Source organism: Littorina saxatilis, linkage group LG4 (assembly GCF_037325665.1).
Source record: "Littorina saxatilis isolate snail1 linkage group LG4, US_GU_Lsax_2.0, whole genome shotgun sequence".
NCBI classification, from domain to species: Eukaryota; Metazoa; Mollusca; class Gastropoda; order Littorinimorpha; family Littorinidae; genus Littorina; species Littorina saxatilis.
In genome coordinates this window covers 15,005,702-15,027,797 of record NC_090248.1, presented here as the reverse complement: position 1 = coordinate 15,027,797, position 22,096 = coordinate 15,005,702, and the positions used below count along the sequence as shown (strand labels likewise).

The window sequence follows — 22,096 nt, the reverse complement described above, 5'->3', positions numbered from 1 at the left end:
TTTATGCGTCACACTGGTCAGCTTGGACAAAGTGGTGCTCGGAGAATGGAGTTACTGCTACTTCACCTCGCTCTATGCATGTAGCAAATCATCTCTCGTGTTTGGCTGCTCAGGGCTTGGCTCCTTCTTTTTTGAGAGTCAGGCGCTCAGCCATTTCTTCTACTCTGAAGCAATTAGGGCATAGCATTAACCTGGGCGGTGTAATTGCTAGTGTTCTTAAGGGGGCAGCGATTGGTTTTACGAAGGCTAAGTCCCCTCTTCCCGCGTGGGACTTATTTTTTGGTACTCAAGTTTCTAGCCTCTTCGGATTTCGAACCTTTAGCTTCAGCGAGCTTAGCTAACTTGACTCGTAAAGCCTTGTTCCTCGTTTTGTTAGCCTCTGCCAGTGGAGGCGGTGAGGTGCACGCTCTTTCAGGCCTGGCTAAGGATATTTCTTTTGAGAGCTATGGCTCTTTTGTTTTAAGATTTCGGCCGGAGTTCCTTGCCAAAACCAAAAACAAGGTCTGTCCTCCTCTGTTATTCGCATTCCTCCTTTAAGTAGGATTCTTGCGTCTGGTGACCCTGATATGGTCAATTGTCCTGTTCGTACTCTTACCAGCTACTTATCCCGTACCACGCCCATTAGGTCTAGGGACCATAAACTGCTCTTCATCTCAGTTGACACTGAAAGGAGCAAGGACTTGTCGCGGGTCACTTTGGTAAGATGGGTCTCTACGCTTATTTAACAAGCGTATGCGTGGTGGCACAGACAAGTTGGGATTGGGCATTCTGTCCTTCCTATGAAGTTGTCAAGAACTCATGAAGCCAGAGCCTGGGCTACTTCTCTGGCAGTCCTCCGCTCAGGCGTGCTGGCAGAGGTCTTAGGCGCTGCCTACTGGAAATCGCAGGGTGTTTTCATCAACTTTTACCTGCGAGATGTGGCCAGCACTCGTCATGGTGGCAGTAGCTCCCTACCAGCCATTGTCGGCTGGACAAGTGGAATTTTGTTTCCCCACCTCCTTCATTAGCATTCTGCTTGATGTGAGTTGGGATAAGAATGTAATTTAATTGAAAATTTTCATCTAAATTTTAATTTGATTATATACTTACCCAACTCACATAGTTGATACCCGCCCGCCTGCCCCGCTTTTGGGGTTTTTATGGGGTTTTTTTTCCTAAAAAAGAGGGAAATTTTTCTATGTTCGCTTTCGATTGAATGATTCAAAGATGGCGGCAAGGTCAGGAAGTCACGCGTGACTTTGTCATGATAAGGGGTCAAGGTAGCTCTTTTTTAGGGTGACCTCCCCTTGTTACCAAGGCGATGCTATTCAGCGTCCTAGCACTAAACTGGAGTAAATTGCTTGATGTGAGTTGGGTAAGTATATAATCAAATTAAAATTTAGATGGAAATTTTCAATTCATATTCATTTATATTGTTTAAGATAATAGGCTACTGCAGTCTGACAAACCTTGGCAAACACCTCAATAACAACCACCTGCCCATAATGACCATCCCAATAGATCCCAGAGAAACTTTATTTCTCTGTAATTCATCATTCCATTGCCACCACTTTTCCATAACAGCCATTTTTGTTCAGTCCCTTGAGTGGATGTTATAAACGGGTTTGACTGTAGTTCATCTTCATTGTAGCATATGTTGTTTCAAAGTGGACAGTCATTTCTGCAAATGTTCTATGTTTGTACATGTTGTTTTGCTTGAATGAAACGTGGTTGCTGCAAAAAGTGTATGACTTGTTTTGTAAATGTGCTGATTATTTGTGTTTGATAGAGGAGCGTTGGAAGCATATGCCAAGCTGGTGCGACAGAGACAAAGCAAGGAGTACGCCCCCGTCTACCCCATCATGCTGGACCTCCTGCAGAAAGGACTGCAGTAGCTCTCTCATCCTCACGCTCATGTTGATAGATAGTCTGTACACCCACTTACATCTTTCACGACTGTTGTTGAATTAATATTATGTTATGCAGTTATGTTATAAAGACCACCACAAATGTGAAAAAATTGGGTGTGAAAAGGGAGAGGATCTTACGATGGAGGTAAATTTACACAACAAAAACATGAGTAGAAATGGGTCTTGAAGGCACACTGCTTCCTGGGAAAACAGTTCAGCTCACCATCTCAGACCATCCCTCCACTTGGTCACATTCCAAACATGAACAGTCTGAGTGCCTTCTGTGCACAGTGGCAATTTGTTGATGAATAAATTTCAAAAAGTCCGGTCTTATCCCGTGCAAAAGCTTTGCCAGACCTGCGATGGTGAGCCTAACTGTTTTTCACGGAAAGGAGTATGCCTTTAAAAGGGGGACGGTCTTCAAAGGGAGGTTCCTAGGTATTGATGCTGGCCATTGAGGGTGTATTTCAGGGTTCCTAGGTATTGATGCTGGCCATTGAGGGTGTATTTCAGGGTTCCTTGGCAGGTATAGTAGCCATTTTTCTGGGCAATATATATAAGTTATGTGCAACTTTTTTTTTTTTAAAGATCAGGAAAATGTACTAACTGTTTTTGACACTGTAGAACAAGGAGAATGAGTGCTCAAATGCAATGCGAGTTTGTTTGGTGCATAGATTTTACAAAATCTGATCCTTAAGACTAAAATTATTGGTATGTACTTCTCAGTTCTGCAGTAAACTTGTTGACAATCAGGAAAAACACAATCTGACCAGTGGGATTACAATTTGATTTCTACCAGAAGTTCTTCAAACTTGCAATTTTCTTATGAAGTAGGTTTTCACAGTATCTTGATACTTTGACAAGACAAGCCTAATGCTGGCGTGTCAAAGAAGACAGCGGCAGTGGGCTTGTTTGAGTCAAAGCATCACACCATATCCTCAGGATGTGACCAATACCTGTCCCAATATAGGCTGACTAGTCTGAGAGTCTGATTGAACAATTTCACAGTTGAGGATCTGAGTCAATTGAAAAGTTATAACCAAGGAAACTTCAGAAAGAAACATACCCGCAAGCTCTACTCATTTTTCAAAAATAAACACACTTTTTCTTTTGCTCAAGAAATTCTTCCCTGTAACCATGACCCCTTTCTTCCACAACACTACAAGTTTGGGATCACAGAGTGCTTCAATTCTACAAAGTCTTTCCTTATTTTTTAACTCAAGTGCTTGAATTTTGTACCTTTTCGCTTTAGAGTGATAGGTTTGTACCGTTTTCTCTTGCAGTTTCAAAATTTATGAAAAAAAAGGTGACAGCTTTTATAATTTGTAAGTTTTGAAACAGTGTGCATCTACTGTAGAGAACAAGACAACCACACATGCATGCACACACAACACTTATGCATGCACTAGTACTCATACACTCACAGACTCACAACATGTGAGAAAAGTAGTTGTTCAAAGAGGGTTTGCACTAATAAAAATGTTGGCACTATTGTTAATTGACAAGCAGATCTTTGGACAGAGCATTTGGCAACAATTTACAATGGACCATAAGATTTTGTTTAGCTGATGCAGTGTTGTTGCTTTTTTGCAAGGGTATTCACTTTTCCAACACCCACACAAATCCAACCAAGTTATTTTGGGAATTTGTCAATAGAGTGGGGGTCTTAAAGGGAGGTTACACCGTATTGCTCTTGTTGGTGGCCGCCTGTAGTGGCCATCTATTGTAAAGGGGAGGTTACACTGTATTGCTCTTGTTGGTGGCCGCCTGTAGTGGCCATCTATTGTAAAGGGAAGGTTACACTGTATTGCTCTTGTTGGTGGCCGCCTGTAGTGGCCATCTATTGTAAAGGGAAGGTTACACTGTATTGCTCTTGTTGGTGGCCGCCTGTAGTGGCCATCAATTGTAAAGGGAAGGTTACACTGTATTGCTCTTGTTGGTGGCCGCCTGTAGTGGCCATCAATTGTAAAGGGGAGGTTACACTGTATTGCTCTTGTTGGTGGCCGCCTGTAGTGGCCATCTATTGTAAAGGGGAGGTTACACTGTATTGCTCTTGTTGGTGGCCGCCTGTAGTGGCCATCTATTGTAAAGGGGAGGTTACACTGTATTGCTCTTGTTGGTGACCGCCTGTAGTGGCCATCTATTGTAAAGGGAAGGTTACACTGTATTGCTCTTGTTGGTGGCCGCCTGTAGTGGCCATCTATTGTAAAGGGAAGGTTACACTGTATTGCTCTTGTTGGTGGCCGCCTGTAGTGGCCATCTATTGTAAAGGGAAGGTTACACTGTATTGCTCTTGTTGGTGGCCGCCTGTAGTTGCCATCTATTGTAAAGGGGTTGGGAATGTGACATGGAGCATCTCGGTTGTACCGTTCTCACAAGATCAGTTTACTTTTGTTTTTAGTTGTTTTTTCTCTAGTGCGGGCTTGAGCTTCACTTTTCTTTCCCTAGTTCTGTCAAGAGCTCGGTCCAAGTAGTGGGTTGATTTTTGTCTACGGTGGAGTATGCCATTTATTCTGTTGTTGCTTGTTTGTGTTTTGGAAAACGTTTTGTGGGATACTTACAGTGTGGTTGCATATTGATTGTGTTGTTGATTGCATTGCACTTTAAATCTCATTTTCCATACCATATGTTAGTTGTGCAATACATTTCTTATAAGTTATTAAGATGTGAGAGAAAAGTTGTTGTTGATTAGCTCTACTGTACAGGCAGAGAATCTTGACTTGCACATGCAGTGTTGTGTTCATGCTTGACATGAATGTGTCTGTGTGTGGGTGGGTGTGTGTGTGGGTGTGTGTATTTGGGCGGGTGGGCGGTCATGGGAGTGAGAGAGTAAAAGAGAGAAAGAGAAGAATGTAGAATGTGCAAGCATAAATGTTTGTATGTATTGTATATATTACACATGGTGAATGATATGCAAAAGAACATGTGCTTTTGTACAAGCATGTGTGTGTCTATGTACGTGTACATGTTCAATCTTGTTTTATGGTTTACTTGTACAGCTGGGTTGATGTTGAAACTACAACATAGACATTTGCATATCATATAGTTTGAATTTGAGACACACATCTGGTATGTTCCCGCAGTGGGGCACTGCGGTTATGAAATTAAAGGCCCCTCCTGTTTTTGGAACCGCAGGAGCTTTCTAGTTTGCTGTTAGGTAGATTTTTGGTTCCTCTTTCCTGTCATGCTCTCTTTTTCTTCATGAATTCTTTTCTTTTTTCTGCCTTCTTGCTCATTCACCTGTATTTTTTCCAAAAATCTCTTCTCTTGCCGCTTGTCTCGCGATTCATGTATAGTTTAATCTGTTAGTGTTCTGATGTAAGTCCAGCAGTAGATAGGTTAAGCCTATTTTAACATACTGGAAACTGGTAATCTTCCAGTAGGTATTAATTTAGTTTTACTAAAGCCTGCTGGGACACAAGTTATGGGTTAGTGCATTTGTAAACAGGAATCGCTTGACAAGTGGCCCCCTTCATCCCCCCCTTCCTCGTCCTGATATGGCTCTGCGTAGTCGGCTGGACGTTAAGCAACAAATAAACAAACACACATCTGGTATGTGATCTTCCTTTTATTGTCATGATTTCATGCTTTTTATTTTAATTAGCATTCTCCCCTCGTCTCTTTTCCATGGAATGCGTGAACAGATTTTGTAAAATTTAAAAAAATCCGATGTGCAGGAAGATTTCAAAATACATGTATACAGTTGATTGCTTTATGTTCAAAACAAAATACATTATTAAAATTGTTGTTACTTATATTTAAGTGTGTGTTTGTGTATGTGCGCATGACTGTCTGCCTATCTGTTTGTGTACAGATTATGTGTGCAAATGCATACTATACAAGTACATGTTCACCCAAGCACGTCTGAGAAAGAAGATCTCAATTAATTTAAAGAAAGTGTATGAATGTATGTGCAATATGTGAATACTAAATCAAAGTACATGTAGTCCCATAAAATGAGTAAAATTGTAAGCAAAGAAACCTTTTATCATTCATGCTAGGCTGCAAAACCATTCTGGAATGCATCTCTCACAACTGAGATTCTAATGGGAAAGAAGGGGCAGCGGGGTCTCTTTTTGTCACAAACATTCAGACATCTATTTTCAAACCCCAGTTTGATTTCACCAGTTGATTACAGACTGCACTTTGTTGACACCAGCATAGGGACACGGGAAAGCCTTCACCCCCTGTGACGTGTTGCGCGTCCAGAGCATTGCGAAGTTCTCCTCCCCTTGTTCTTGTTCTGCTGCATCTGAAGTTGGATGGGGAAGTGGTCGCTGATCTCCAGGGTCTGCGGGGTAAGAAGAAAGAAAGAAGTACACTCTCATGATAGGGGAATGAAGGCATTGTGCCTATGATGATGAGGTGTGTGTGTGGTCTACTGTCAAGTCATTTTGAGTCGGGAAATATGTGTATACTTCACTGCTAACTGGGCTTCAAGGAGATAATGTTTAATTAGGGAGTCTGGAATGTTTCATTTTGCTGGCAAGAAGCAGTTTCATAAATTCTGAATTTTGCTTTCGCAATGGACATTGTCCATAGCACAATGCCTTCAATGTGAGGCTCCTTTAATGAGAGGACACTTCTTAATACAGGACACCTTTTGTTGTCCCTCTGTCTAGTATCTTAACCATTATCATGTATCTGCTGTGAAAGACCACCTGCAATGGAGGACACTTCTGGCTGACCCCAAGGGTGTCCTTTAATCGCAGGTAGCACTTTAAATTCATGTTTGAACAAGTGTGTGAATGATAGCTACCTGTTGATGCTTCAAGCCATACGTGATGTTGTAGTAGTATGGCCCAGGGCTCTTCGTCACCACTGCATTCTTCAGAGCTTTGCCACCGATGATGAACCTGTATGAAGACATAAACGAATACATTGTATTGTAGCTTGCTTCATGAGCATACAAACATTTTATAGTTCACACATTAAACAAAAGCTTTCTCTAAAGTCTTCATTTCTTAGCACTGTGAAAAAATGCTTTATAGCGTAATGTGTTTTGAGTTTAAAAACTTATCCACGGAAACCCTGATCGTGTGAGGTAGGCTGAAAGTCAAAACCTGATTTTTCCAGATTATAAAGACCAAAGTGATAATAGACACATTCTGAAAATAACTCTTTTCGGTTTGTATGGTTTGTGGAAATGCTTTTCCATGGAAATACTGAGGCAAACAAAGCCATGTGACATTGTCAGCCAATCACTAGTGAATGGATGTGTCTCTACACGAGGTAGGCATTCGGTGCACTGAGGGATGCGATCACATCGGCAATGAATAGTTAGCTCCCATGTGCATACTTTTGAAAGGAAAAGAGCGTGGTATTGAGTGGACACTGCAGAAAACACAGATCGGAGCTCATTTTCACTGGGATGTCAGTCATTTGCATGATTTCACTGTCACAGGGGTTGTTTGCCCCAGTAAGTCTTCCACAACCCATAACAACCTGACACAGTTATATTTCGAAACATGGTCTAATTAAACGGACCTGTCATAAGCACAGTTGGATTCCACAGTAGTGTCTTCACCCTCTACAATAGGCCACCAGAATCGCTTGTCGTTGCGGATGGGGATGACTTTCCACTTGTTCTTGCTGACGTAGTGACAGTCGGCATTGAGGTCGCCCAGAATGACGATGTTAGTGGTGTTCCAGTCCTTGCTGACGGAGTTGTACACCTGGGGCAAAGCCTGCAGCTCCTGGACAGCGCTGAGAGGCTTGCTGTGCAGTCCCACTAGGGTAAAGTCTCCAACCTCTGATAGAAAGATGTAGGACTTTTGATCATGGCGGGGAAAGAGATGGGAGAGAGATATGAGATATATATATATACTAGATGATTACCCGCTTCGCCGGGAAGAAGTAGAGCTGAATACCAGGCTGCGCCTGGGACCCGGCTTTGCCGGGTGTACGCCGGCTTTGCCGGCGCACGAAGGAAAGGAGATAAATGCGCAAAACACTGGAGACCTTCTAAAAATAGTAACATGCAGTGACCTTCTAAAAATAGTAACCTAGTAACGGGAATATGGATTGACGCCACACGGAGGAAGGGAGATAATCGCGGCTGAAAACACTGGAGAAGATAAGGAAGAGTTACTGGTAGTGGATCCCGACAAAAAAAAACCAAATCGGTTCAGCGCGCACAGCGCTGCGCGCTGAGAGCGCGTGTTGAAATAACTCATCGATGTGTCCGGGGTGTAGCTGAATACGGTGTCCAAATTTGAAAAAGATCCACCGAGAACTTTGGCCGTGCATCGCGAACAGACAGACAGACAGACAGACAGACAGACACTAGTCGTATATATATATATAGATATATATAATGTGTGTGTTGGTGTGTGTGTGTGTGTGTACCAGCAACGGATTTTTCAAATGGAGGCCCGTTCCCATTTTTGGTGCAGAAACTTCCAAAATTGGAGAGAAGAACAAGGTAATTCAGTCATAATTAACTGAAGGTGTCGGAGAATTTTCAGTGCCTTTGAACAAATGTTTTCAAGATGTTAGCTTATGAATATGAATGTTATTGTCACCACTCTAACAAGTTTTCAGTGTCATGAATATAGTTTATATCAAATTAAAATAAGCCATTTCATATTATGTCTTCTCCCTTCACTCAGCATACCCACCGCTTAGAATCTCATAATCTGTGTGTGACACAACACAGGTAAGTCATACACTTCTGATTTGAGTACATATATTATTGGGATCAGAGACTCGGGCTCATACCTGCTTTGTCTGAGCAGAAGCGCACAATGTAGGGAGGTCTCTCGAACAATTTCCACCAGCTCTGAGAATTGTCCTTGTATACGTCTATCGCTGATATGCCCCGGTCCGCCCTGCAAAACACCGTTGTCCGTATGTTTGTTTGATTGTTTTTATCACAAATGAGGATTTAGTAAAGTAGCTCTCTCTCTCTCTCTCTCTCTCTCTCTCTCTCTCTCTCTCTCTCTCTCTCTCTCTCTCTCTCTCTCTCTCTCTCTCTCTCTCTCTTGTTCATTATATCCACACAAAAACACTCAAAGCTTTAATAACACATTTACTCATGCATGTGTATTAAGCATTGTTTTCTCTACGTTACATATACGACACTTTATATTTGTGTATAATATGTAATGTGTAAATATTCATATGTTGTTGTTTTTCTCTACCTTTTTTTCTACGTTAATATCCGTGTAAATATGTGATTAGATTAGTCCCCTCTCTGGGCGAGGGCTGGTTGAAAAAAAGCTCGTTGTATTGCTTATGCCACAACCCTCGAAAAATAAAATTTGATTTGATTTGATTTGATTTGATTTGATCTCTCTCTCTCTCTCTCTCTCTCTCTCTCTCTCTCTCTCTCTCTCTCTCTCTCTCTCTCTCTCTCTCTCTTTTTAAAACCTTTAGCCAGTCTTCACAAAAGAGCAGTTAAGCTAATTATGCTAACAAATCACACTCCTTCAGAATCTGATTATAAAAATTTGCAAGTATTACCATTTCAAAAAAGATTAATGTATAATAAAGGTGTTATGATGCATAAAGTGATGTCAGGGTATGCACCGGAGACATTACGTGATATTTGTATTTTTAACTATAACAGATTAAAAATCATAACACCGACTCCACGTATTGACCTTTTCAAATCAAGCCTTCTTTATTCTTTATATGGAACTCACTGCCTATTTTTCTTAAACATAAAACAAACACATACAGCTTCAAAAAAAATTATATGTCACACATAATGCAACTAAACATGTGCTGAATGGTTCATCAATTCATTTAAAATGTATGTGCATGTTAAACAAAATTATAATAATATTCAGATCTAGATGAAGTTATGTTAAAAAATGACACTTTTTATCATTGACAATTGTACTTAAAATGCAGTATGACAATTTATTTTTATATTTTGTATCTGTATATATATACAGTTATAGTGTGTTAAGTTTGATGTGATAGTTCTTTGATTATATTGTTTTCTGTTCTAGTTGACCCTATATTAGGGCGAGGGCTGGATGGAAAAAAGCATTATTCTTGCTTATCTATTACCCTCGATAATAAAGATTTTGTCTTTTCTTGTCTTGTCTTCTCTCTCTCTCTCTCTCTCTCTCTCTCTCTCTCTCTCTCTCTCTCTCTCAGTCTCTCCCCCTCTCTCCCTCTCTCTCTCTCTCTCTCTATCTCTCTCTCTCTCTCCCTCTCTCACTCTCTCTCATCCTCTCTCTTTTCTGCTCTTTCTCGTTACCCTTCTCTCTCTCCATCTCGTTACCCTTCTCTCTCTCCATCTCTCCATCCCCCTCTTTCCCTCAGTCCCGCGTCTGTCTCTCTCTGTCTCTCTCTGTCTCTGTCTCTCTCTGTCTCTCTGTCTCTCTGTCTCTCTCTCTCTCTCTCTCTCCCTCCCTCCCACTGCCCCTCTCTCTTCTTCCTCCCCTCCCTCTCTACCTCCAACTAACTCATGAATACAGGGTGACCCAAAATGAGTGCAACCCATAAAAGTACTCACAACGGCTACAAAAGTGAATGGATTGAGTTTACACACATCAACGTAAGATGATAACAATTAAAGGCAGAGTAAGCCTCCCGTAAACCATCACAGATACGGTCAGGCTTTTACACACAGTACAAACACCATTTCATTTAAACACTCACCAATTGAGAACATCCTAGGTGCCCTCCGTAAAGAGCGAACAATTTTCAAAGAATTTATTTTTGCGTGGTTTATCTTACCCCTGAGCCATCGTGAACCCGTGTGATCCAGTTTTCCCTTTTCACAATGCAGTCGTCATAGTTAGTCATTTGAATGCGACTCGACGTGAGCTTATCTACAATAGCACGGTTTTTTTATGCACGAAACAACGGCTGTGGTTCACAAGAACCGACTCCAGCGATGGCTTTTGACTGTTGAGAGGAACGGCGATTTGCACTGATAAACCGGCGTCGTCTGCTACGACCCTTGCGTGACCCTGCTTCCGGGCTTTTCTTTTTTTAAACTTTCACAACTTCGAATTGTTCTGATCTTGTCTTGATGAAAAACGAATTCTTTTATGATTAAAGAATGTTTGTGTAACAAGCTGTCAATTTATTATTTAGATTTTAAAAGTTAGGTCTAGCGCAAAAACGAGGCGCCGTTGTTGTTAACGGAACAAGTCTACGAAAATAAATTCTTTGAAAATGTCTCACGCTCGACAGAAAGCAGCCAGGATGTTCCCGTTCGGTGAGCGTTCAAATGGAAGTATGCTTGTACTGTATTTAGACGCTCGGGGAGCTCTGTGATGGTTTACGGGAGGCTTACTGTGCCTTTAAGTTCTGAAAGTTGGAGTCATTTCGGTTGGGTGGTCCACATGTTAGCGACGTTGAAGGATATGCTCCAAATGTCCACCGCGTTGAATGCGCCGTGCAAAATTGTCCACGCGGACACACTCTTCCCCTGGAATCCTCCTGATCTTTGTTGCTATTCAGTGCAGCTTTCAAGTCCATGATTGTCTGGGGGTTGTCCTCATAGACGTGGTCTTTCAAATAACCCCACAAATAGAAATGGGGGGGGGGTTAAGGTCAGGTGGACAATTTTGCACGGCGCATTCAGGAGTGTCTCCGTTAACGTGGTGGACATTTGGAGCATATCCTTCAACGTCGCTAAAACTGATGTGGACCACCCAACCGAAATGACCCCAACTTTTAGAACTTAATTGTTATCATCTTACGTTGATGTGTGTTAAAAATAAACTCAATCCATTCACATTTGTAGCAGTTGTGAGTACTTTTATGGGTTGCACTCATTTTGGGTCACCCTGTATATATACAAGATATAAGATTTCCGTCTTGTATCCTTGCTCCCGCGGCAAAACCGCAGTCACACATATAATTATTTTGATTTTTTTAAGAAGAGTGGAACAACATGGTACAGAGTAAAACAGCAGTAGAAAAGACAAACCTGTAGAGATATGCGTACTGCTCTTTGGAATCTGTCCTGCCTTCCCTGTCACTTAGCTTCATTACCATTTCAACATTCTCTTGCCTGAAAAATATACATTTCAATCAATTAGTTTATCAACTAACCAATCAATCAATCAATCAATCAGTCAGTTATACCTGGGATGGTCTTCACCGTCTTGGACGTCGACACTGATCTGCGAAATGCCAAAACTTCTTTGAACTCACCGAAGTTCTTTGGACGACCTCACCGGCGGTGGGGAAAGGTGGCGCCAAGACCTGCCTTGAAACTTTCATGAGCATTTCGATAAATTTAGCGGGGGGGGGGGGGGGAAGAATTCGAGTCATACAGACAAAGAATTGGATAGTTGACATACGTTTTAATGAGGCGGATGAGCTTGTAGATAGAGTCATCGGTTTTGTCCCGTATCTCCATGATGAGGACGATGTCATAGCCTGCTAGGATCTGAAGCAAAAGGCCAGCATAAATACAATCAATCAATCAATCAATCACTCTCTTTTTGATCTCTCCCTATCTCTCTCTCTCTCTCTCTCTCTCTCTCTCTCTCTTTCTCACCCCCCCCCCCCCCACATACACACCGTGACACACACACATGCACACACACGCACACACACACACACAAACACACACCTACACCCCCCACACGGCACACACATACACACACACTCACACACACAAACACACACCTGCACCCCCCACACGGCACACACATACACACACACTCACACACACAAACACACACCTGCACCCCCCACACGGCACACACACGCACACAAACACATTTACACCCCCCCACACTGACACACACACACAAACACACACACACTGACAAACACACACAAACACACACATACACAACCGACCTTGGCGAGATATGACATGACGAACTTATCGGCTGCCTTCCTCTCGCCGAACACCTGGATGTTGAAGGAACCCAGTTTGAGGGCCCATGCTGCTGACCACGTCACACACACAACTGACCACAGCAACACCGTCGCTCGCATCGTGTGGCACCACCGTGAGGTCTATGGATTATGTATAACTTGAAAACTAAGCATTACTTGTGTGTGTGTGTGTGTGTGTGTGTGTGTGTGTGAGGGGGAGGGTGGTGTGTGTCAGAGTGTGTGTGTGTGTGTGTGTGTGTGTGATGTTTCATTTTTCTTTTTATATTTAGTCAAGTTTTGACTAAATATTTTAACATCGAGGGGGAATCGAAACGAGGGTCGTGGTGTATGTGCGTGTGTGCGTGTGTGTGTGTGTCTGTGTGTGTGTCTGTGTGTGTGTGTGTGTGTGTAGAGCGATTCAGACTAAACTACTGGACCGATCTTTATGAAATTTGACATGAGAGTTCCTGGGTATGAAATCTCGGAACGTTTTTTTCATTTTTTTGATAAATGTCTTTGATGACGTCATATCCGGCTTTTCGTGAAAGTTGAGGCGGCACTGTCACGCCCTCATTTTTCAACCAAATTGGTTGAAATTTTGGTCAAGTAATCTTCGACGAAGCCCGGGGTTCGGTATTGCATTTCAGCTTGGTGCCTTAAAAATTAATTAATGACTTTGGTCATTAAAAATCTGAAAATTGTAAAAAAAAATAAAAATTTATAAAACGATCCAAATTTACGTTTATCTTATTCTCCATCATTTGCTGATTCCAAAAACATATAAATATGTTATATTCGGATTAAAAACAAGCTCTGAAAATTAAATATATAAAAATTATTATCAAAATTTTTTTTTCGAAATCGTTTTAAAAACACTTTCATCTTATTCCTTGTCGGTTCCTGATTCCAAAAACATATAGATATGATATGTTTGGATTAAAAACACGCTCAGAAAGTTAAAACGAAGAGAGGTACAGAAAAGCGTGCTATGCAGCATAGCGTAACCACTACCCCGCTCTTCTTGTCAATTTCACTGCCTATGCCGTGAGCGGTGGACCACGAGTATACGGTCTTGCTGCGTTGCATTGCGTTCAGTTTCATTCTGTGAGTTCGACAGCTACTTGACTAAATATTGTATTTTCGCCTTACGCGACTTTTTTCTTTCTGGCTTACAGGAGTGGTGTCACATTTTGCTTTAACAAGTACCTGAATTTGGCCGTCGCGATATAACCTTGAACGGTTGAAAACGACGTTAAACACCAAATAAAGAAAGAAAGAAAGAAACCTGAATTTGGTGGCGGAGGAAATAACGTGTGTATGAATGGGTGTGGGGTTGGTGGTAGGAACTTAGAGGGGGGGGGGGGGGTAAGGGGGTGGGAGGGAGTGTATCGGAATCATAATACAAAAGGGAACCAAATAGGATTGAGAGAGAGAGAGAGAGAGAGAGAGAGAGAGAGAGACAGAGACAGAGACAGAGAGACAGAGACTCGAGAGAGAGAGAGAGAGAGAGAGAGAGAGAGAGAGAGAGAGAGAGAGAGAGAGAGAGAGAGAGAGATTGATTGATTAATTAAACTTTATTACAGAAGGATGGAGATTTTAGGCATTGCCTAGTCTTACAATCTGCTCTTGGAGAGAGAGAGAGAGAGAGAGAGAGAGAGAGAGAGAGAGAGAGAGAGAGAGAGAGAGAGAGAGAGAGAGAGAGAGAGAGAGTACGATAAAGCTAAGATTCATATGTATACATGTAGTCCTGTGAGGTTACTCTCATGGAAATTCGGGCTGCTTTCTGCCTAGGGAAAGCGAGCTGCCATACAGTATACGGCGCTACTCATTATATTTAGTCAAGTTTTGACTAAATATTTTAACATCGAGGGGGAATCGAAACGAGGGTCGTGGTGTATGTGTGTGTGTATGTGTGTGTGTGTGTGTGTGTGTGCGTGCGTGTAGAGCGATTCAGACCAAACTACTGGACCGATCTTTATGAAATTTGACATGAGAGTTCCTGGGATTGATATCCCCATACGTTTTTTTCATTTTTTTGATAAATGTCTTTGATGACGTCATATCCGGCTTTTCGTGAAAGTTGAGGCGGCACTGTCACGCCCTCATTTTTCAACCAAATTGGTTCAAATTTTGGTCAAGTAATCTTCGACGAAGCCCGGGGTTCGGTATTGCATTTCAGCTTGGTGGCTTAAAAATTAATTAATGACTTTGGTCATTAAAAATCGGAAAATTGTAAAAAAAAATAAAAATTTATAAAACGATCCAAATTTACGTTTATCTTATTTTCCATCATTTGCTGATTCCAAAAACATATAAATATGTTATATTCGGATTAAAAACAAGCTCTGAAAATTAAATATATACAAATTATTATCAAAATTAAATTGTCGAAATCAATTTAAAAACACTTTCATCTTATTCCTTGTCGGTTCCTGATTCCAAAAACATAAGATATGATATGTTTGGATTAAAAACACGCTCAGAAAGTTAAAACAAAGAGAGGTACAGAAAAGCGTGCTATCCTTCTTAGCGCAACTACTACCCCGCTCTTCTTGTCAATTTCACTGCCTTTGCCATGAGCGGTGGACTGACGTTGCTACGAGTATACGGTCTTGCTGAAAAATGGCAGCTACTTGACTAAATATTGTATTTTCGCCTTACGCGACTTGTTTTTTTTGGCCTGATCACTGCCGGGATAAGATTTTGCAGTACTTCGTTATCAGAAATACTACTGTTGTGAATTTGAAATCAGAGGGTTGTCTAGAGAAACAAGCTCTAGCGTTGTTTTCGCTGACATGTTTGACGTGACATTTTCTGGAGACAGTCCTCAGTTCTTCAATAAAACAATTAAGAAATTTCTTTCATTATTAAACCTTGTCATTTCTGTATGGCATGCGTTTGAAAAAGTGGTCCTTAACTTTTTTGAAGGGTGTATACCTTCCGTTTTCAACAAACAATACAAATGCCGCAAGCGACAATACAATATTTTAACTGTGGTTAAAGGGATACCTTATCTTAGATGTGACAAAGTTTTCGAAATTTTTACACGTTTAAATTAAAATGTTTATGTTTGTTTATGTTTTATGCTGGAAATATGTTTCGAAAGTTGGAAAAGACACCAGTGCTCCCCACGAACGCCAGTCCCAGAGGGTCCCGGTACCCCCACTTTTAATGTTCAGAGAGTCCATGGACCCCCTTAGCAGAGTTTTTTAGGGTCTCAAGAGTCCCGGGTCCCCAAACCTCCTATTTACATATACGCATTGACCCATTGTGATCGCAAATAATGTGATATGAATTTTTATTTTTTTATTACCAGAATAATAGAGGAGGAATCTTCAACTAGACCAAGTCAAATGCAATACACACGAACACCCTGTTCCCGCGTGAAAATGGGATAATTTGTGTTTGCGCTTTGACTTAGCTGACGACTAAAGTCTGAAAAGAGTATACGGGACACACGACAGAGAAAATTGAGTGCGTCCCGTGACCCGCTCTTTGTAGGTTTAGTGCGTCCCGGGACCCCTTCCGTGAATTTACACGCAGTCACCATTATTCTTCTGCTGTGGAAAGTTGGTGCAAAGTTGTCTTTTCCAATTTATCAGCAAAGTAACTGTATAAAGGGTGTTGTTGTGTGTTCTACATTGTTCCTCTATTACTCTTCTTGAAATGGGATCATTTGGTTGTTAATTTGTTTACAAGTCAGCAATAGAATCGTAGACATTTCATCACTATTCGATTTGAGAAAAAGTGTGATACGCCATACTCAAGTTTCGAGTCGTTATCTTACTCTATGCTTTATTTGTTCATTTGTTAATTTATGGCCGCGGCACTAATAGAAAAATATCAACCTAACGTTTTACAACTTCTTTAAAGGCTGCCATATTCGTAGCGTTCATTAATTAATTCATATTGTTTACATGTGCCAATAATGTTATAAAACTGTACCTAAGGGGATATAATAACGATTGGCTGTAGCTTTCGAACACAGAAAAAAAATATTTCAGTATTGCAAAGTGGTGTTGATAGTGTCGAATGTAAACAGAACAGTCTCAAACGCCATCTTTGGTTTACGAAACGTCACGAAGTGACGTCAACGGTCTAAAAATAGCCCAAGTCCTGGAGAACTGTTGCTAAACAATGCAATAAAGAATTAATTATTTCTCGTAATTGGTAAGGACTTCAAACCTAAAACTTTGCAGGAAGCTTAATTTATACATCCCCGCAACGATGGGAAAAGCCCTGGAAGTAACTAAACTAATCAAATAGGACTATGTCAGCCTTTAAAGCATAAAACCACTTCAAAAATTTCCTTGTACTTTACGGTATATGAATTGTTTTATGGTGAAAACGAGACTGGACGAGCCACACAATTTGCGGAGATTTTCTGTGTGTTTCTTTGTCGTAACTCGCTTTGTGCTTCCCCGGAAGAGAGCTTCAGAGACCGATATCCGAAAAGAAACAGCTTTTGTGCGTGCCTTTTCCATGTATCGATTGGTACAGAGATTTCAAACTGAAGTCATTTTCCAGTTGGAAGCGCACTACACTCCAATCTGTCGATACCTCACGACAGGATGTTTGCCATGTCTGTGCGGTTGGTGGTGTTGGTTTGCATTTTAGGATCGTGCCAAGCAGTTTTGGGGTAAGTTTCAATATAGACCTTGAATACTTTGTTTGTTTGTTTGATTAACGCCCAGCCGACCACGAAGGGCCATATCAGGGCGGTGCTGCTTTAACATATAACGTGCGCCACACACAAGACAGAAGTCGCAGCACAGGCTTCATGTCTCACCCAGTCACATTATTCTGACACCGGACCAACCAGTCCTAGCACTAACCCCATAATGCCAGACGCCAGGCGGAGCAGCCACTAGATTGCCAATTTTTCTTCTTCTTCGTTCATGGGCTTAGACTCCCACGTTCACTCATGTTTTTAGCACGAGTGGATTTTTACGTGTATGACCGTTTTTACCCCGCCATTCAGGCAGCCATACGCCGATTTCGGGGGAAATTGCCAATTTTAAAGCCTTAGGTATGACCCGGCCGGGGTTCGAACCCACCGTGACCTCCCGATCACGGGGCGGACGCCTTACCACTAGGCCAACCGTGCCGGTCCTTGAATACTTAAACAACAACAAAGTTAGTAACTTAACCATAAACAAAGTTTAACCATAAACAAAATAAAGTGTTCACGCAGCGCATGAAACAAACACACAAAATCACAAAAATCAATAAGATGTTTGGAAGGACAAGTGTGTGTGTGCGTACGTGTGTGTGTGTGTGTGTGTGTGTGTGTGTGTGTGTGTGTGTGTGTGTGAGTGCGTGTGTCTGTGTTTGTGTGTGTGTGTGTGTATATATATATAACACAAAGGGACTTTGCTCTGTAAATCTCGGTCCCCCTTGAGGAGGGTCTGATGCTCCCAATAGGCTGTCTGTGAAGGGATAATTATTTCTCTCTCTTTCTCTGCGAAGAGATTTTAACAAATCTCAGAAGAAAGTCTCTGCTGACTTTCAATTGTTTCTTTCACAATTTCTGATGTTATATTATATGTATATTAATATGAGTTATTTCTAATATGCTGACTGTTAGCAAATGATAACAGGCATGTCGAGAAAAAAGATATCAGACATATCAAGCATGAGCCTTTTAGGCGAATGCTGATATCGTTAGTGAGACATGTCTGTTATGATTTGCTAACAGTCAGCATATAAGAAATAACGGTTTTATTACCGTTTAATTCGACCAAAATAAATTTTGAAGCGACCTCGCGAATTAGACAGAACAGCCGCAATGGGAACTGGAGCGCTCCTTCCTGATTATGCCTGTCAGTCAAAGAATTATCGTGACCTGGGTCAGTCAATCAGAGTAACACACCTGACGTGATGAATATTCACAAGTCAAATGCGTTTGACACACAACAATCTCGCAAGATAAACCATGCTTAAAAATGCGTTTCGGTTGCTTCGCTTTTTATATTTAGTCAAGTTTTGACTAAATATTTTAACATCGAGGGGGAATCGAAACGAGGGTCGTGGTGTATGTGCGTGTGTGTGTGTGTCTGTGTGTGTGTGTGTGTAGAGCGATTCAGACTAAACTACTGGACCGATCTTTATGAAATTTGACATGAGAGTTCCTGGGTATGAAATCCCCGAACGTTTTTTTCATTTTTTTGATAAATGTCTTTGATGACGTCATATCCGGCTTTTCGTGAAAGTTGAGGCGGCACTGTCACGCCCTCATTTTTCAACCAAATTGGTTGAAATTTTGGTCAAGTAATCTTCGACGAAGCCCGGGGTTCGGTATTGCATTTCAGCTTGGTGGCTTAAAAATTAATTAATGACTTTGGTCATTAAAAATCTGAAAATTGTAAAAAAAAATAAAAATTTATAAAACGATCCAAATTTACGTTTATCTTATTCTCCATCATTTGCTGATTCCAAAAACATATAAATATGTTATATTCGGATTAAAAACAAGCTCTGAAAATTAAATATATAAAAATTATTATCAAAATTAAATTGTCCAAATCAATTTAAAAACACTTTCATCTTATTCCTTGTCGGTTTCTGATTCCAAAAACATATAGATATGATATGTTTGGATTAAAAACACGCTCAGAAAGTTAAAACAAAGAGAGGTACAGAAAAGCGTGCTATCCTTCTTAGCGCAAAGTCTACTACCCCGCTCTTCTTGTCAATTTCACTGCCTTTGCCATGAGCGGTGGACTGACGATGCTACGAGTATACGGTCTTGCGGAAAAATGGCAGCTACTTGACTAAATATTGTATTTTCGCCTTACGCGACTTGTTTTTTTTTCATTTTTCATTACTTTATTGTCCCATCGCTGGGAAATTCGGGTCGCTTCCTCCCAGTGGAAAGCTAGCAGCAACGGAGTCGCGCTACCCAGGTGTCTGCGTGTTTAGGTGTATTCAGCCGCCACCTGCACTTAGTGGCAGAATGATCAAGGTCTTTTACGTGCCATTGTGGTGACACGGGGGTGGGACATGGCTTCCGTCTCTGGGTCTGCACATAAAGTTGACCCGTGTCCGTCCCGGCCCGGATTCGAACCTGCGACCTTCCGATCACAAGTCCAGTGCTCTACCAACTGAGCTACCGGGCGTGTGTGTGTGTGTCAGTATGTGCGTCGATCGTGTGTGTGTGTGTGTGTGTGTGACAGTGTACACATATACTGTGTGTTGGGAGGGGTGGGGTTAAGGATGTGTGTGTGTGTGTGTGGGGGGGAAATGTGTGAAGAGAAATAAAAGCACGGTAACAGTGGGAACCTTTTCATTTGTTAAACACTACCTTTGCAACAAAGTGTTTTTTCAGTGATTACATGAGTAACCTTTATACTAATTATGTTTCAAAATAGTTATTATGGGGGCGAGGACGCCCCCATTCTATACGGATAGTTTAGAGGTTGACCATGGGCAGCGCCATTTTGTTGTGAAATACGTCATCAGTTTGTGTACACAGGAAGTTGTGACATCCGTCACCCTATGGGAGGGGTGAAGGCAACATTGTTCATCTGTAGAAAGTTGTGAAATCCGTCACCCTATGGGAGGGGTGACGTCAAAATTGGTCATCACAGAGTTTGTGTAACACAGGAAGTTGTGAAATACGTCACCCTATGGGAGGGGTGACGTCAAAATTGTTCAACAAAAACATGATATGTCGCATTGTGCAGGGTCAACTGCAACAAACTCAAACCGAGCCATTCATACCTAGCTGTATTTGAGAGACTTATATACCCGACATTTTTATTTCTTATTTTTAGCACAGGTGTAGGAAAAATCATGAACCAAAATGTTATTTATTTTCTAATTTAACATTTTTTTTTACAAATATGACCATGGTCTTTTAAACATACAGTGACATTAAACATTGTTATGTTAAAACAAAGAAAAAAGAAATAAAGCTTTTGTGCACAAATCAGAAAATACATTGTACATTTTACCTACAGGCCAAACAGTGTCTGTTGGCGGCAGAGGGCCCAGCAAGTTGCTATTTTTAGATCGATTAAAAGTTGTCAAGAACAGGCGCTTACATTTGGATGTGTCCACTGATAGTAGGTTTGGTTGTGATCAATCAGAATGATGTAGGAATAAAAATGTATGACAGTTTGGTATGATGACATGTAATTCAAATATGCTGAAATGTAATATTATACATGATATAATATTATTATGGCTGTTGCCATGACCATGAACCCCAAGAAAGGTTTAATGTTATGTAAAATCAAAATACCAAAATCAAGCACCTATACTAATCTGGTCTACGGTGCGGCTTGGACCAAAAAAGGATGGACACGCAACTCGCTCAGCCAGCCAGCGCTGCGAGACTTACAGCGGCCAACTTCGCCGCGGCGCGCTCATTGGCTAAGTATTGAACTTGCGTCAAGGCCGATGCGCGTAGATTCCCAGAATGTTTACTTTCGGTTAGATTCTTCGACAGCATTCGCAGAGGTGACTGCCGTATTGTGTACCGCAGTCAGAAGTAATTTATTACTTTTGGGAGTTTAGTAACGTGATATCAGTTTTCAATTGTTCGTTCACTTATATTGCTTTCAGATTTAACACACAAGAAACAGTAGCACGGTTTTCGTCAGTTGCGAAAATGTGCATTGGCAGTGCTACGCGATCGAATTGTGTATTATGTACACGCGGTGTTCTTCTCAGGAAAAGACCGAAGCGACATGTGACGTCAGTCGTTCAGCCCGCGAGCGGTGGGATGGGGGGGTTCACATGGTTTGTTTGTTTCAGAACCACACCCATATACACACATTTCACATGTAAACCATTTGTCCGCCCCCTGTCGATATTTATCGACTAAGTTCCTTGTTGTGACCTATAAAAAGTGCAATACCGACCGGTCCCATTCAAATCACGCTTTCGTTGCTCTCAGATTTTACGTTTGGTTTCAGTACAGTTTCGCAGTATCCAAAACTGAAACCCCCCGGCAAAAAAGGGCTCTTTGATACTAGGCTCGTCATGTATAATTCTAATAAACATCTAGTAATGAAAAACAAATATTTCTTTTAATTATGCACACAGTTTGAGACTGACGTGGGCACAGCGAAACTGAGTTGCTCAGTTTCAGTCGTAACTTAGGCTCACATTCTTACGAACGCTGGATATGAACATCTATGTAATATCTTCTCAGTCAGAGTTTGGTATCAGACTCAAAAATAGATAACATCCCTACAAAAGATTGTGTTTTGTGACTTGAAATAATTTAGAGCAATACTTACTGACAGTTTTGAAACGACAAGTCACGTCCAAAGTCAGAAGGCAAAATACTCGTCACAACAGTGAAGTTAATTATCAAGTTAGCGAAGTGCTTTCTATGCTTGCCGTCAAAAGTATTTGTACCACAGAAACTTCCTGGTATAATCTGTGAGACACTC

The 22,096-nt window shown here is 41.3% G+C and overlaps 2 protein-coding genes across 4 annotated transcripts in view; one reads left to right on the top strand and one right to left on the bottom strand.

The window, feature by feature from the left end:
- The window catches only part of LOC138964062 (conserved oligomeric Golgi complex subunit 5-like), a 27,384-nt gene extending 21,738 nt beyond the window's left edge, over positions 1 to 5,646 (top strand). For 2 of the 3 annotated variants that reach the window (XM_070335951.1, XM_070335950.1), the window contains exon 22: positions 1,769 to 5,646. In XM_070335951.1, coding sequence (XP_070192052.1) covers positions 1,769 to 1,874 — 106 coding nt within the window. In that variant the 3' untranslated portion in view covers positions 1,875 to 5,646. The remainder of the gene's footprint in view (positions 1 to 1,768) is intronic. The other variant, XR_011454997.1, reaches the window with a different exon arrangement.
- Positions 5,443 to 22,096, bottom strand: LOC138964063 (deoxyribonuclease-1-like). The gene is made up of 8 exons (XM_070335952.1): positions 21,941 to 22,096; positions 12,672 to 12,833; positions 12,164 to 12,252; positions 11,788 to 11,871; positions 8,610 to 8,719; positions 7,377 to 7,641; positions 6,649 to 6,745; positions 5,443 to 6,180 (listed from the first exon to the last, which is right to left on the bottom strand). The coding sequence occupies exons 2-8, from the start codon at positions 12,810 to 12,812 to the stop codon at positions 6,070 to 6,072; spliced, it is 897 nt and encodes a 298-aa protein (XP_070192053.1). The 5' UTR covers positions 12,813 to 12,833; positions 21,941 to 22,096; the 3' UTR covers positions 5,443 to 6,069.

Excerpts from the sequence above, each read along its gene's own strand:
- LOC138964063 (XM_070335952.1), bottom strand. The coding sequence starts at position 12,812 with ATGCGAGCGACGGTGTTGCTGTGGTCAGTTGTGTGTGTGACGTGGTCA. Across the intron at positions 11,872-12,163 it reads CTCATCCGCCTCATTAAAAC|GCAAGAGAATGTTGAAATGG; the intron begins GTATGTCAACTA and ends TATATTTTTCAG. Across the intron at positions 8,720-11,787 it reads CAGTACGCATATCTCTACAG|GGCGGACCGGGGCATATCAG; the intron begins GTTTGTCTTTTC and ends GGTGTTTTGCAG.